General features: G+C 43.0%; 1 protein-coding gene across 1 annotated transcript; it reads left to right on the top strand.

The window, feature by feature from the left end:
• Positions 1–10,353: 10,353 nt before the first annotated feature.
• On the top strand, positions 10,354–13,110 carry LOC125524823. Its single transcript, XM_048689852.1, has 4 exons — positions 10,354–11,394; positions 11,607–11,801; positions 11,899–12,181; positions 12,862–13,110. The coding sequence occupies exons 1-4, from the start codon at positions 10,393–10,395 to the stop codon at positions 12,897–12,899; spliced, it is 1,518 nt and encodes a 505-aa protein (XP_048545809.1). The 5' UTR covers positions 10,354–10,392; the 3' UTR covers positions 12,900–13,110.
• Positions 13,111–16,484: the final 3,374 nt, after the last annotated feature.

Raw genomic sequence — 16,484 nt, forward strand, 5'->3', positions numbered from 1 at the left:
TGCTATTAGAGTTTTATAAAAGCTTTTTACTTGATTCTTTTTGCTATTGAAGAGTATTATAGTTTTGTTTTAGTTGATTATAACAGAATATTGTAATTGATTATTTTTAGTTCATTCTTTTTACTATTAGAGTTTCATAAAAGTTTTCTAGTTCATTTTTTCTATTAGTACATTATTTAAGCTAAATGACCCTAAAACTGAAAAGCATTTGAAATGAACTTTGAAAAGGTTGAAAGTTGGCATGATATCATCATTTAGCCCACATAGCATGGGCTAAAAAGTTGGGAGGGTTATGGCAAAAGCTGGATGCACTTCATGTACAAAACGGACAATCTCTTTCAAAGTATCACGGTTTCAGACGAAAACTCATGTGTTACAAATGGATTTCATTTTTTGGAACTTATTTGAACTCCTGACTTTTTGTGTGTTCAAAATGAACCATTCAAAGCCACGTCATCAATTTTCAACCCTTTCTAACTTCATTTGGTATTTTTCATGCATTTACTAATTTTTAAGCTAAATGACCCTGAAATTGAAAAGCACTTCAAATGAATTCTGAAGAGGTTTAAAGTTGGCATGGTATCATAATTTCACCCACATAGCATGTGCTAAAAAGTTGAGAAGTTTATGGCAAAAGCTGGATGCACTTCGTGTACAAAATGGATAATCTCTTTCGAAGTATCAGGGTTTCGGAAGAAAACTCATCTGTTACAAAGGGATTTCATTTTTTTGAACTGATTTGAACTCCAGACTTTTTGTGTGTTCAAAATGCACCATTCAAAGCCACATCGTCAATTTTGAACCCTTTCTGACTTCAATTGCTTTTTTTCAAGCATTTACTGATTTTTTAAGCTAAATGACCCTGAAATAGAAAAGCACTACAAATGAACTCTGAAAAGGTTGAAAGTTGGCATGGTATCATAATTTCATCCACATGGCATGTGCTAAAAAGTTGAGAGGGTTACGGCAAAAGCTGGATGCACTTTGTGTACAAAATGGACAATCTCTTTCGAGTATCGGGGTTTCAAACGGAAACTCATCTGTTACAAAGGGATTTCTTTTTTTTAACTTATTTGAACTCCAAAATTTTTGTGTGTTCAAAATGCACCATTCAAAGCCACATCATCAATTTTGAACCCTTTCTAACTTCATCTGGTATTTTTCATGGATTTATTAATTTTTTAAGCTAAATGACCCTAAAATTGAAAAGCACTACAAATGAAGCCTGAAAAGGTTGAAAGTTGGCATGGTATCATCATTTCACCCACATAGCATGTGCTAATAAGTTGAGAGGGTTACGGCAAAAAATGGATGCACTTTGTGTACAAAACGGACAATCTCTTTTGAAGTACCAGGGTTTCATACGGAAACTCATCTTTTACGAAAGGCATTTCATTTCTTCACATGTAACTGCAGTGATATTCTAGATCAAAGGCATCATCATAATAGTTGTGGAGAAATAGTATTCACTTTTTCTTCGCTTGTGTCCTTTGCTTATTGCGCCAGACAATCTTCATCGTTTAATAGGGTGCTTGGGTCAGCCTTGACTTTGAAGGGATAAATTTCATGAAACTTTTCATAATCTTTAGACATGTATGTCTTGCCTCCAATCCCATGATGTATCTTTTTCCTGAAAGAACTATGTGGCGCTTTGGCTCATCGTATGATGTTTTCACTTCCTTATCTTTTCTTTTTCTTGGTTTGGTAGACATGTCCTTCACATAGAAAACCTGCGCCACATTATTGGCTCGGACGAATGGTTCGTCTGTGTACCCAAGATTGTTTAGATCCACAGTTGCCATTCCGTACAGTGGGTCTACCTGCACCCCGCCTCCTGACAGATTGACCCATTTGCACTGAAACAAAGGGACCTTAAAATCATGTCTGTAGTCAAGTTCCCATATGTCCACTATGTAACCATAATATGTGTCCTTTCCCCTCTTGGTTGCTGTATCAAAGCGGACACTGCTGTTTTGGTTGGTGCTCTTTTGATCTTGGGCGATCGTGTAAAATGTATTCTCATTTATCTCGTACCCTTTGTAAGTCAATACAATCGAAGATGGTCCCTTGGCCAATGAGTAAAGCTCATCAGAAACAGTGTTGTCACCCCTGAGACGTGTTTGCAACCAATTGCCGGAAGTCCTGATGTGTTCACATGTTATCCACTCGTCACACTACTCCGGGTGTATCGAGCGCAGAATGTTCTTGTGTTCATCGACATACACGGTCAGCAAGATAGAGTTCTGTAGAACTGTGTGGTGTGCTTGAGACCAAGAATACTAGTCCCTACATATTATTGAGTCCCCTCCTAGCGTGCCTTTTCCAGTCAGCCTCCCCTCATATCGCGATTGAGGGAGCCCAATCTTCTTAAGGTCAGGAATGAAGTCAACACAAAACCCAATGACATCCTCTGTTTGATGGCCCATGGAGATGCTTCCTTCTGGCCTAGCGCGGTTATAGACATATTTCTTTAGGACTCCCATGAACATCTCAAAGGGGAACATATTGTGTAGAAATACAGGGCCTAGAACGACAATCTCGTCGACTAGATGAACTAGGACGTGCGTCATGATATTAAAGAAGTATGGTGGGAACACTAGCTCAAAACGGACAAGACATTGCGCCACATCAGTCCTTAACCTTGGTAGGATTTCTGGATCGATCACCTTCTGAGAGATTGCATTTAGGAATGCACATAGCTTCACAATGGCTAATCGAACGTTTTCTGGTAGAAGCCCCCTCAATGCAACCGAAAGCACTTGCATCATAATCACGTGGCAGTCATGAGACTTTAGATTCTAGAACTTTCCCTGGCATATTTATTATTCCCTTTATATTCAACAAGAAGCCAGACGGGACCTTCATACTAAGCAGGCATTCAAAGAAGATTTCCTTCTATTCTTTGGTAAGAGCGTAGCTAGCAGGACCTTCATACTGCTTTGGAGGCATGCCGTCTTTATCGTGCACACGTTCCTGGTCCTCCCATGCCTCCGGTGTATCTTTTGTCTTCCCATACATGCCCAAGAAGCCTAGCAGGTTCACGCAAAGATTCTTCGTCACGTGCATCACATCGATTGAAGAGTGGACCTATAGGTCTCTCCAGTAGGTAGGTCCCAAAATATAGATTTCTTCTTCCACATGGGTGCACGTCCCTCAGCGTCATTCGGAAAAGATAGTCCATCGGGACCCTTTCCAAAGATTACTTGTAAATCATGACCATAGCAAGTATGTGATCACCGGTACGGATGGCGGGCTTCTTCTGGTGATTTGCCTCGCCTTTGAAATGCTTGCCTTTCTTTCGACATTGATGGTTGGTCGGAAGAAATCGACGATTCCCCAGGTACACATTTTCCTACATTTCTCCAGGTATATACTTTCGGTGTCATCTAAACAGGGCTGCATGTGTGGTATCCCTTGTTTGTCTGCCCTGAAAGGTTACTGAGAGCAGGACAATCATTCATGGTTACAAACAACAACGCATGCAGGTCAACTTCCTGTTGTATGTGCTCATCCCACACACGTACACCGTTTCCATTCCACAACTGTAAAAGTTCTTCAACTAATGGCCTTAGGTACACATCAATGTCATTGCCGGGTTGCTTAGGGCCTTGGATGAGAAATGGCATCATAATGAACTTCCGCTTCATGCACAACCAAGGAGGAAGGTTACACATACATAGAGTCACGGGCCAGGTGTTGTGATTGCTGCTCTGCTCCGCAAAAGGATTAATGCCATTCGCGCTTAAACCAAACCATGCGATCCTTGTGTCACCTGCAAAGTCGTCCCAGTACCTTCTCTCGATTTTTCTCCACTTCGACCCGTCAGCGGGTGCTCTCAACTTCCCTCTTTCTTACGGTCCTCTCTGTGCCATCACATCAACTTGACCTGCTCTTTGTTTCTGAACAGACGTTTCAACTGTGGTATTATAGGAGCATACCACATCACCTTGGCAGGAACCCTCTTCTTCGGGCGCTCGCCGTCAACATCACCGGGGTCATCTCATTTGATCTTATCCCTCAATGCACCGCATACCGGGCATGCGTTCAAATCCTCGTACGCACCATGGTAGAGGATGCAATCATTAGGGCATGCATGTATCTTATGCACCTCCAATCCTAGAGGGCATACAACCTTCTTTGTTGCATATGTACTATCGGGAAATTCGTTGTCCTTTGGAAGCTTCTTCTTTAATATTTTGAGTAGCTTCTCAAATCCTTTGTCAGGTACACCATTCTATGCCTTCCACTACAGCTACCGAGCTTTGTGTTGCCATCTTCGCAATTGGGGTACAACCCTTTTTTGTGATCCTCTAACACGTGATCGAACTTCAGCTTCTCCTTTTCACTTTCGCACTGTCTCTTTGCATCACAATGACCCGGCGAAGATCATCATCGGGCACATCGTCTGGTTCCTCTTGATCTTCAGCTTCCCCATTGCAGCATCACCGTACTCAGGGGGCACATAGTTGTCATCATCCTCTTCTTCTTTGATGTTTTCCATCATAACCCCTCTTTCTTTGTGCTTGGTTCAAACATTATAGTGTGGCATGAAACCCTTATAAAGCAGGTGGGTGTGAAGGGTTTTCGAGTCAGAGTAAGACCTCGTATTCCAACAGCTAGGGCATGGACAACACATAAAACCATTCTTCTTGTTTGCCTCAGCCACTACAAGAAAATTATGCACGCCCTCAATGTACTTGGAGGTGCGTGTGTTACCGTACATCCATTGCCGGTTCATCTGCGTGCATTATATATAATTAAATGTGTCAAAAAGCATTACAGAACATCATGAATAGATAAGTGATCAAATTAATAGAAGTTCATCATCACATTAAAACCAAAGTACATACATAGTTCTCATTGAACAACATATAGCTCTCAAGAGCATATAATTAAACCATACATTGAAACTATGTAAACCATTTCAATGCAACAACAAATGCGATCATAATCGCAACTAAGGTAACAATTGATACAACGGCATAATGATATCAAGCCTCGGTATGAATTGCATATTTTCTAATGTTTCTAATCTTCAAGCGCATTGCATCCATCTTGATCTTCTGAACACAGACGACATCCACAACATGCAACTCCAATATCATCTTCTCCTCCTCATTTTTTTTCAATTTTTCCATCAAGTAATTGTTTTCTTCTTCAACTAAATTTAACCTCTCGACAATAGGGTCGGTTGGAATTTTTGGTTCACATACCTCCTAGATAAAAAAATATGTCATGTTGGTCGGCATAATTGTCATAAACACTAAATGAACCAAATAGTTATAAAAGATAATATATACCACATCCGAATCATAGACAGGACGAAGGCCGACGGAGGCGGATACCAAAAACCATCACACTATATAATAACAAGGAATAATAAAAGTAAGAAAATTACACCAGTATCTATCTAAATCATGCAAGTACGAACTTTTTCTTTTAGAAAGAAGATAAGATCAAGTGGGTCACCACGGTGGTGCGGGCGTCGAAATCGGCGCAGACGATCGACGGCGGTGAGGACGGGGACGGGACAGGGTGGACCGCCAAACCTAGACAAATCTCGAGAAAAATGGAGCTTGGAGAAGGAGCTACGAGAGAAGAAACCTTAAGTGTGGCTTGGGCATTTCATCAAACACCTCATGTGCATAGGAGGTGAGCTAGAGCACCACAAAGCTCTCCCACGGTCAGCCAAAAAAATAGAGCAGTGGAGTGCTCTGCTCGCGGGCGAGGGGTATATATAGGCATCTCATTGGTCCCAGTTCATGGCTGGAACCGGGACTATATGACCCCTTTTGGTCCCGGTTCCATCCACGAATCAGGACCAATGGTTGTGGGCCAGGAGCGAGGCCCATTGGTCCCGATTCGTGTCTAGAACTGGGACCAAAGGGGCCAGACAAACTGGGCCCAATGCCCCACGAGGCCCGGCCGGCACCTGGCCTCATGAACCGGGACATATGGCCCCATGGATCCCAGTTCGTGACTGAACCAGGACTAATGGGCTGGCCCGGCCTGGACCAAAGCCCTGTTTTCTACTAGTGTACTCGCGCAGAGTCGACCGCCTTGACGCAGCTGCACTGGCCAACACACCTCTGCAGCTTCATGCCATGGTCTGAACCAGAGAGCCCGTCTTCTTCATCGTCAACTGGCCGCATGTCTGCCACGACCCTCACATCCATGCCGCCGCGCCACGACCAATCTACAGAACGGAGCTGCTGGTAATTAGTCCCATGTAAAGGTCCTACTGATTAATCAAGGTAGCTGATTGCTTGCTTCTTGGGCGTACAGCATGTTCATCTCCTCTCCCTTGCTTTTTATCCCAGTATGCAAGATTTTAACATGATCTCATGGGCACTGGTTTTGTGGTGTACAGAAGGCCATGCAAAAAGTAAATGTGCAGTGGAACAGATAGGGCAGATACATGAGATCGTGTGTGCCAGAGTTTCGACGTGCATGGAAAGTTTCAGTAAGGAATTTTGGAGAAGCTAATTCTGCAGTTTTAAGTACTGTCAATTCAATTTCATTGGTCTCACGAAAACAGCAGAGGTCCCAACGTCATCTGGCTCCATGTTGCGCTAAAAAAACCCTCCTTTCTTCTTCGTTTCTAACTAAATTTGGATAGATTTTTGTAGTATCTGTTATCTGAGCAGATTTGTGTTGTACATTATGTGTTATCTGAAAATATTTGAAAGACTTTTTTGGCCGATGGATATGGTGGCAGCCGTCTTGGCCGATGGATATGGTGGATCGCATGGTTGTTGTGGCGAGCAGCTTCCTCATTGTGTGCATGGGAGACGTGCTGCATGGAGGCTGCCCGGAGAAGAGTGGTTGCAGGTCCGCGTCGCTTGGAGCAGCAGCCGATGGATCACCGGTCAGAAGAGTAGCAGCAACGCCGGTTCACTTTTCTCAATTTGATTTGTGTTTTTTACTGATTTATTTATTGGCTTGATCGTGATATTAACAAGGTGCTAGCATGCCGTGTGCGTCTTCTTTTCTTAGTTTACAATGTAAACTTTACATACAATTGAAGGCTAATAAGCAAACTTGATCTACATAGTACTGTAGCATTCAGTCAGTTCCATATACATAATGAACAAGAATTATTTGTAGCGAAACAACAATTGTTGTAGGGTTACTACCATAGTTATTACTAGCCCTAATAATTACTCCCTTCATCCCTTGATATAAGATGCTTTTGCAAACCGTCTTATATTGTGGGACGGATGGAGTATTACACTACAATAAGAGAGTGGAAGCCTCCTGGTGCATGTAAGGGTTTGTTTCTCTCCCATTGCAACGCACGGGCGCACTTCCTAGTATGTTATAATAGATGCATCATATCTTGTTTTTATATCGATTAATTATATGCCATGCCTTTTTTTTAGCAAATGTAGCTACATAGAATCGATCGGTAATATTTTGGATTGATGATCGATAGCTAGCTAGTATTGTTATTCTTTGTTATGCTAATAAAAATGTAAATATGCATTCATAATTAACATTGTTCAAATATTTGTATACATATATAACTTTCCATTTGTAGTGCTAATTACATGTACTTTACGTGTTTTTATGTATATAATTAATAATGATATCTTATTAATTCATTTGTATAGTTTCTTAACATATGGACGACAGTAGGGGATCGATGGAACAGGCTCATTGCGGCGTTAGCATTAGGCAACACTGATCAGTGGGCCAAGATGAAGGAGATCGCTTCCTGGTATGACAACTACAAGACCATGATTTTCAGTCGAAGGGCGAGCTCTTGTGTACCACGCAGTACCAGCAAGACTGGATCAGGGCCGCGTATGGTTGTGATACTCAGGTCAGTGCCATGGAGATCCTCCTATGGTGTATGAGTGAGACGCATGGATGGGATTTCAATCTGTCACACAAGTATGTAGACTACTGCTCTGTTATACCCGCCGATGAGGTCCTGGATGTGAAGTACACTAAACCGAGTGTAACACTTGGCTTATACTTCGTCATGATTAAAATGCAATTTGTCGAGTATATTTCATACCCGACTTCATTTATTTTTCCTCTAGTGTTGCCTCTATCCATGTCCTCACCAAATCTTTGCCTGCGATTAGTTTTTATGAGATACGCATGAAGCCAGGCTGGCTAAGCAAATAACTGATTCATATGGAATCTCGTATCCGAGTCCTTCTATAGTGCAACTACAATTGCGTACACAAAGGTCGGCCGGTCCGCGCAAAGGATTTCATGGGGCTGATCCATGTATAGAGGATTTAATGGAAGACGGAGAAAATTATGAAGGGCAAAAAAATATTTTTTCTCACTTATATGTGGCATTGCGGGTAATTTTTATCAACTCAGAGAAACACACTACATACATTAAATCTCAACCATCAATTCATATGGGTGGCATTAAATTAACGGATATAAAAGGATGACAGAGGCAGAACTAAGAAATCTTCCTCCTTTTAATATTAGGTATAAATGTAGATATAGATATAGATATAGATGTATATTAAGTTGTTAAGTCATGTCTGTTGAGCTACGAGTGTTGAACCTATTGAACTGTTAGTATTGAAGTGGTAAGTCGTGTGTACTAATGGTGGATGGATGATTGAACTAATTGATGATGATCTAGACTGTTTGAACGAACTAATTGATGATGATCTGGACTATTGATGAATGATGCACTTATCACGATTGATGACTGATACATTTGGCATGATGATCTTGCGTGTTGATTAATGATGCATTTGGCATGACGATCTTGCTTGTTGATGAATGATGAGTGATTAATTATGCATTTGGCATATGGTTAGGGTAAATCCAAAACCCTTCGGCATTTTTTGTCGTCAATGATGACAAATATTGTTAGGGTAAAGCCTAAACCGTTTGGCATTGGTCGTCGTCCATGATGACAAATATGGTTAGGGTAAATCCAAAACCCTTTATCATTTGTCGTCATCGATCAAGACAAGTTGGTTAGGGTAAAGCCTAAAGCCTTTGGCATTTGTCCTCATCGACAACGACAAATATGGTTAGGATAAATCCTAAACCCTTTGGCAATAAGGTGAAGTATGAACTAAAGTACATAGTGCCAAAAATTGTTAGGGTGTTTTTACGGACAAAATTACAAATTGCCTTATCAAAAGTTAAGTGTTGCATGTACATGGATTTACAACTAGATTTTCTAGCAATGGAAACATTAGTGAGAAAATGTGGATTAAAAAAATAAGTGTTGCGTGTAGGTAATCCAAAGTATGTGGTATTAATTCAACCGGATCTTGCATAGAGAATAAAAGAGAGAGGCCGATCACATGCGAGAACGGGTATGCTCATCAGTAAGGTTCCTGAACGACCGTCTACCACCACATAGCCTCGCGGGTGGCGTGCTCTAGGCAATTCGATAGGGATGACAGTGTTTGTGTGTGTGTGTGTGTGTGTGTGTGTGTGTGCGCGCGCGCGTGTGTGCGTGTGTGTGTGTGTTGGGGGCACCTCCATGCTGTGTGTGTAGGGGGGCGCCTCCGTGCCAAATTATGGATTCGGTTCCTCCCTCCCGGATGATATGCTACTTCCGCCAACTCTTATGGTGGACAGATGCATCTACACGCGCGCTCTGACCCGGTGCCGCTTCTGGCCCATGGACCGCTGCATTCAACCCCGATCTACGGAGTGAAGTGGCTTCCTACACAGGAAGGAGATACATGTTGCCTGGTCACACTTCTGTCAGGGCATTTTTGCCATTACACGAAGTGGAGGTAGTTTTGTCAATTTCATCGGCGCAAGGGGTACAAACTAAAAAAACCGGTATGGTTCTTCCAGGTTTTCACCAAAAACGTAGATATTTGGTCGGTTGCTCGGGAACGTTCGCACCAATGCGAGATCTTCACGCCAAAGCGCGAACGTTTGCGCGGGAGTCGAGTCGTATCTCTGTTACTCCCTCCGTCACGGTTTAGAAGGCACAGTTAAATTTGCGTGCATTTTCATAATAGACAAGGTTTAGGGCGCATTGCATTTATTTCTAATAGCTAATTAGTACTCCGATATACTACTATTTCTATATGCATGCGTAGTGTGAATGCTATTTTTTAGCCCATCACACAACCAATAGATAACCACCTAGGTCCTAGAGAATTTTTAAGCGCGCCTTCTAAACCGTGACGGAGGTAGTAGTTTGAATGAAGAGGGTTAGCCTTCATTTATTATCTAAAGCCTCCGATGAGAATGTTTTGCACCTGAAAATGTTATATTGGAATTCGACATTATTTGGGAAATGCTGGGCTGAAAAGAAAAAGTGTATATAATAAAGATGGTCGGCTGAAAAGCTGGGTGGGGACCCAAACACACCGGGGTTTCAGTTCCAAAAGGGGGAAAAACGGTGGGCTTTGGTTTTGCTTGGCGAAGCTGCCTTCCATGGAGTCAAGACACGGGCGTCGTCGACTTCGTTCGTCCCCGCAGATTGCTGCTGCTCAGATGGAGGTGAGGCCGGGGCGTCGCCTGCGTTTCCCGCAGCCACAGCTGTGTAGCCCAAGCGGCGGCGGCGGCGAACCGGATCGCATCAGCAACTTCCCGCAGGAGCTCCTCCTCCTCATCCTCACCCTCATGGGATGCGCTGCCACCGCCGCGCGCACCAGCGTCCTCTCCCGCCGGTGGCGCGATCTCTGGACGCATCTCCGCCGAATCGTCTTCCACAACCTCGCGCCGTCGATTGCAGCGGCGGTCCGCCGTGTCCGTGGCCCCCCGGCCGCGGTCTCCCTCCTGGAAGTCCGCATCCCCAACGCCAGCAGGCATCCCTGGCCCGTCGGCGCCACGGCCAGCAGGCTGCTCCGCGATGCCGTGCGACTGCAGCCGGAGGAGATCGTCCTCAGCTTCCCGTGGAGCGTCGAATCTGAAGGCGGGCCGAACCTCGTGCGGCTGCCGTGCTTCCGGCGGACCAAATCCCTGATGCTGGAAAGGCTTCTCTTCTACTGCCCCGACGGCGAGTTCACCGCACTCCGGACGCTGTCCATCTCCTACGGCCTGGGCGGCCTCCACAGCTTGCTCCCCCGATGCCCGCACCTCCGCGTGCTCAGCCTCAAGTTTGTCAACGATGGCTACGGACTTGTCCAGAATGGGTTCATCTCACTCCACTTGCCATCGCTGCAGCAACTTTTCCTTGAAACCCGCATACTACACACAGATGCAGTCGACATCGTCGCCCCTCTGCTGAAGCGACTGACGGTGTCTGTAGGCGCTTACAAGGTGGTCAGCGGCATCTCCATCTCGGCGCCAATGCTGGACAAGGTGTCGTGGGAGTGGCGGTACTTTGAGGCCGGGAGCATTCTCCAGTTTGGGCCTTGGAGACTCCACAGGTTGTGGATACACACAGGAGAGAGGCAGGGACAGGTTCCTTCGCTCCACATTCATGCATCCCATGTATGTAATGTATCCTATCCACACTCCACTCAAGCTCAGTTTACTCAATTTATTATCGGAACTAGCAAGCGTGCGTGCAGACTCAAAAAAGAGAAGTATATATATGTTTACATACGAAATCTTACCAAGCTAATGACCACCTGATGTTTTGAATTTTCGTGATAATTTCTAGCAAATCTCTCTTTTTTCTGATCCTGTCAATGTTTTTTCAGAGCTGGTTTATTTCCGATGAAGACAACTTTGCGCACAAGTTAGAGAAGCACATGGTTGCTGCTGATTTCTCCCTTTTGGAGCTACGTCTCCTAAAAGCCGGACATGTTTTTGGAGCACTGGTGTTTCATCTCCTCGGGATTACTCGTATTTCGAGAGGTCTACAGAGGCTTAAGATCGTCCTAGAGAGATCGATGGTAATTATTCTTACATGTTCCCCTGCCTGTTTCATATCATTTCTCTGTTTTACACTGTGTAATTAAGTAGTAGTTTAAATTTTATTTTTGGTTTTAGCTGAAAGGGAAATGCCCGCCACGCTGTCCATGTGAACCCACAAACTGGAGATCTCAAACTATCTCCTTGACTGCTCTCGAGCAAGTGGAAATCAATGGCTTCCAAGGACAGGAACATGAGTTTGATTTACTGGAATTAATACTCAAATGTGCGCCAGTGCTTAAAAAAATGATACTGCATCTGTCACAGGAGGCCACATCTAATAATAGTGCAAGCGCAAAAATATATGACATCTGGAGCAGGGCCTATTCTTCAGTGGAATGCTATGTTTATGAGAGCTCTGGTGAGTATTTATTCAGCATCCATGATTAGCATGCTCTTTTATATATATATGAGAGCTCTCAAAACCTAAGCTTTCATTGCTTTTCATGTTTAGGGTGGTTACGTTGAAATGTGGTACTGACGTCCCAATTAGAGTTTAATTATGCATGTATCCCGGTTATTAGCTAATTTAATATGCTATATTTTATCCGAATTTGTGTGCCCACACCCTCGTTTTTATAGAAATATAAGCTGGATATATACTTGCGTTGGTGATAACAAAAATTAATATTTTTTGTGTGGCCTTTCCTTACCTTATTTGCCTTTTTGCATTCTTCTGTTTACCGTGCCCTTCGGTTTTGTGTCTTTATTCAAATTTATAGGCTATATATATGGCTGAACTGGTATCTGCTGATTTTATTGGCCATCCAATTTTGCACAAGTTATTTAGTTCCAGTGAGATTCTGTTTAGCATGTACTGTGGTATTTGTTCCTGCTGTCAGCATGTATTGTATTTTATTTGTCAGCATGTATTTTATTTTATTTGCCAGTGACAACAATCATTACACAAATAGCAACTATACAATTCCCGTGGAGCATGTATTTTATTTTATTTGTCAGCATGTATTTTATTTGTCAGCATGTATTTTATTTACGGTGCGATACTTACTGGAGCTAGGTTTCAATCTGTCTCCTTTGCAGGGTTAATGCATCGCAACCATATTTATCTGTTGACATGATTCCCGTCCTTACATTTGTGAATTCTAGTCGATGAACATCATCCTTTTCCCATTCGGAAAAATCAATTACCTAGTCTCAAGACTTTGTTTGGTTGCTTGGACTGAACTAATCAAGTGCATGTTGTATTGCCAGTGTATTGTAGCTCTTTATAGGGAGCTCAGTTAAATGCTGATTGGTTTCTATGCACTCAACCTGTGATTATTATGTTAAACCTGCGGTTTCAATTGCCCTTTGTTCTATTTCATTTTGCCAAAATACCAGCGACGTCCCGTTTGGGGCAGACGCCACTAATTATCTACACCTGTAAGGCTTTTCCTACTAGTGTAACCTCTGCTATTGTCATATCTACTACCATCCACATATCCATCTAACGCCATGTGTGATCTAATCGCCGCCACTTGTCACTCATTAACCATCTACCACCATGTGTGATCTCATCACTGCCGCTTGTCGCTACGGTCGACCTTGCGCTCATCGCCACCTCTGTTACCCCCTTTCGTCGATGCCTCTTGATGACACACCAGACAGCATGCCCCAAGCTGAGAGAATGAGCACAAGCTTCCTAAGTTCTTCCCATTGAGAAAATCAGGCACCTTATGTGTATACAACTCATGTCTTACAAAATACAAAAGGAACAAAAGGGGGAATGTTGGCCGAACCTCGCATTTTCTAAAGAGTAATGTTGGTCCACTAGTATATTGCATCCCACCTGCCATTAGAAGAATAGCTAGAACCCTAGTACGAAATTCTAGGGTATTGCACTCCATCGGAGTTGTGATCTGGCAGTCGATGGAGGTTAATTAGCTTAGGGCCTCGCTGGAGTTCCACCCAGAGCCAGATAGCGCAGGCAACAAAGTAGACAACCTTGCTCCCCCCCCCCCCCCCCCCGCGACGACCTACTACTCCTTGTTCTTTCTTTCATCGGATGTGCCACTACCATCGTGTGCACCAGTGTCATGTCCCGCTAGTGGCACGCCAGCCTCTGATTCGGTCTCCGCCAGATCATCTTTCACGGTGGCAGCTTCGACTCCCTCAAATTGGCACTCGGTCTTGTCCTTCCCATGGTCTCGTCCTCGAGATATGTGCCCCACGTACTAGGATAAACTGATAAAGTTTGTGTTCCAGCCAAATCCTAGAAGCCTTCAGACATTGCAGAAAGGGGTGGGCAGTATCTTTCAAGGTACATGCATCTTCCATTTTATATTGGGGTTGTGTCTTGGTAAATCTAATGGTTAACAAAATTGTTGAGAAGGAAAGTCAAACCTTTCAGCCTCACTAAACAAGCATAATTTTGCTAGGAAAAAGAGTCAAGTGTCTAGACCGAATAGATTGTCTACAAAATATAAAACAAAAATTGTGAGGCATCAGTTTTGGAATCAAATAGAGAATGAAAACTATAAGCTCCTCCATAAATTACCATGGTCCTATTGAAATATGATCTATACATGTCCGCCACCAAAGAAGTGCATGTTGTCAAAGGCCAAAGTGGTAGCTGAGCCGTTCACAAACCCACACACCACCAGTATAAGGTCTTCCTAGTGCAAGCATGTCGTTTGCACGATAGTCGTCAGCACCAATTAAGGTGGGCCATGGAGGTGGACATGAGGTCGGGCCCTCCAACATTGAGGAAGCCATTCAAGTCGCCTAGAAGAAACTAGGTTTGTCGCGGGAGCAATGAGGTGTGGTGGAGGACGACATGAACTCTAGGGTTTAGGAAGGTACTCAAGGCTGCCAACAGGAAAGAGGGTGTCGCATGGAAAATCGTATAATAATGACCCTCTACCCAATGGAATTCACAAAACAACACTTCTATGGCGAGATCGGCAAAACTGCCCCTGGCGGAAGTGCAATCAAGTGACACAGATCTCCTCCCACCATAGCCAATGGCGGATAGTACATCCCGCGATAGCCTTTGGCGGAAGCAACCTACTGCATTGGCTTGTTGTGGAAGTGAGTGCGCCAAGGGATGCGCGCGCTCAAAACTCTTTTTGTCTTTCTATGATAGGGGGTGGCACAAGGCCAGACTAACTAGATTCCTTATGATGTGTTTACTCTCGGATATCTTATGTCATCTACAGGTTTGCGGCGGTCATAGACGCTATTAGCCTACCACTCTTTGTTTTCCATAATTATGTTCACATTTATTTCAAGTACTGGTAAATAGGATACATAACGAGATACCATAACTCAAATTAAGATACATACGAATGTTGCAATTAACATATATAACTAAAATTCAGATCAAACCATATTCTCAAAACTACAACTAAATTATACTGAGTCCAAAGGGACAATTTCCCTTTCCTATCGTCACCTTCTTTGGTTGCATTTGCATAGTCTGCCCCCTGTCTCCCCCTTCCTATGCTTGTCCACCTCACGAGCCTCCTTCTCATGATGTTCCACCTCCTTTATGCAACATGCATCTTCCTCATTTTTCTTGATTAGCTCAAGCATATGAAACTCAGCTGCTCTGAACTATATCTTTCATCTCCCTCTCTTGCTTGGCTTTTGCTAGCACCGCCTCCTTTTACTGGTGCTCGTCCTTATACAAGATTTCCCACACACGATCCCTATCAAGATTCTTGCACAAATAACACAAAAAATGGCATGGTTTGTAAAAAAATAACAAAAACGAAAACTTGTCTTGACATTGTCATTGCCGTTAAAACTTAATGGTGGCTTGTTGTACTTGGAATTTGGTCGGGGGGCATGGATATAATTGGCACACATGAAAAATAACATACCCAGCCAATTCAAATTGTATATGGATGCTAACCCACATATGTAGAGGATCATTTGTAGATATTTGGATAAGTAGAGTGTGGACCCAATGAGGAGCAGAAGAAATTGGTTGACAAAAAGGAATCACTATAAAAGGTGCAAAGACTATTTGTATGTTTGTTTGATTAAGAGAATAAATGAGAGAATGTAAAATGCAAAGTCCAGCATGTGGCCCAATTCTTAGTTGTGCTAAGAACAAGCTAGTGACATTACTTATATGGAAACAATCATTCTTGAGGACCACAAGATGTTTTCACCTAGTCCATTGATATTCACTTTCATTTCTTGATACGTGTTGTGTGGTGGACCATGAACTTATATACTATTCTTACTTACACAGAATTCATACCTTTGATTATACCCTCCATGCGAGAATCTGCAAATACAAGAGAATAATGAAGATAACATCTAACCATAGCATTAAACTTTTGGCTCTCCGGTTACTCCTTATGAAATAATTCACAAAGTTAGAACACAATAATATTTGTCACTCCAGCCATCCATCCTAAGCAAATTTATCACATGATGCTCTCCTCTAGGCCAATAAAGGTGAAGTGATATGCAATCGAGGTTCGCACATCACCACTAGAGAATTAAAACACAACATAATATCATACACTGAAATTTACTCAATTTCACATGGTTACTAGCAACAAGGTTTCTCCCAAGTCCTAAATAATATAAAGGACTACTCATAATATAACATAGGAATCATGATCAGTTGTGTAATGACATGAATAACAATCTTGCAATGTCTTTACCAACAAACACTAAGAACCAACTACTCAACATCAATTAACAAC

The sequence above is a fragment of the Triticum urartu genome, chromosome 7 (assembly GCF_003073215.2).
Source record: "Triticum urartu cultivar G1812 chromosome 7, Tu2.1, whole genome shotgun sequence".
In the NCBI taxonomy this organism is placed as follows: domain Eukaryota; kingdom Viridiplantae; phylum Streptophyta; class Magnoliopsida; order Poales; family Poaceae; genus Triticum; species Triticum urartu.

Excerpts from the sequence above, each read along its gene's own strand:
- LOC125524823 (XM_048689852.1), top strand. The coding sequence starts at position 10,393 with ATGGAGTCAAGACACGGGCGTCGTCGACTTCGTTCGTCCCCGCAGATT. Across the intron at positions 11,802-11,898 it reads TCGTCCTAGAGAGATCGATG|CTGAAAGGGAAATGCCCGCC; the intron begins GTAATTATTCTT and ends TTTTGGTTTTAG. Across the intron at positions 12,182-12,861 it reads CTATGTTTATGAGAGCTCTG|GGTTAATGCATCGCAACCAT; the intron begins GTGAGTATTTAT and ends TCTCCTTTGCAG.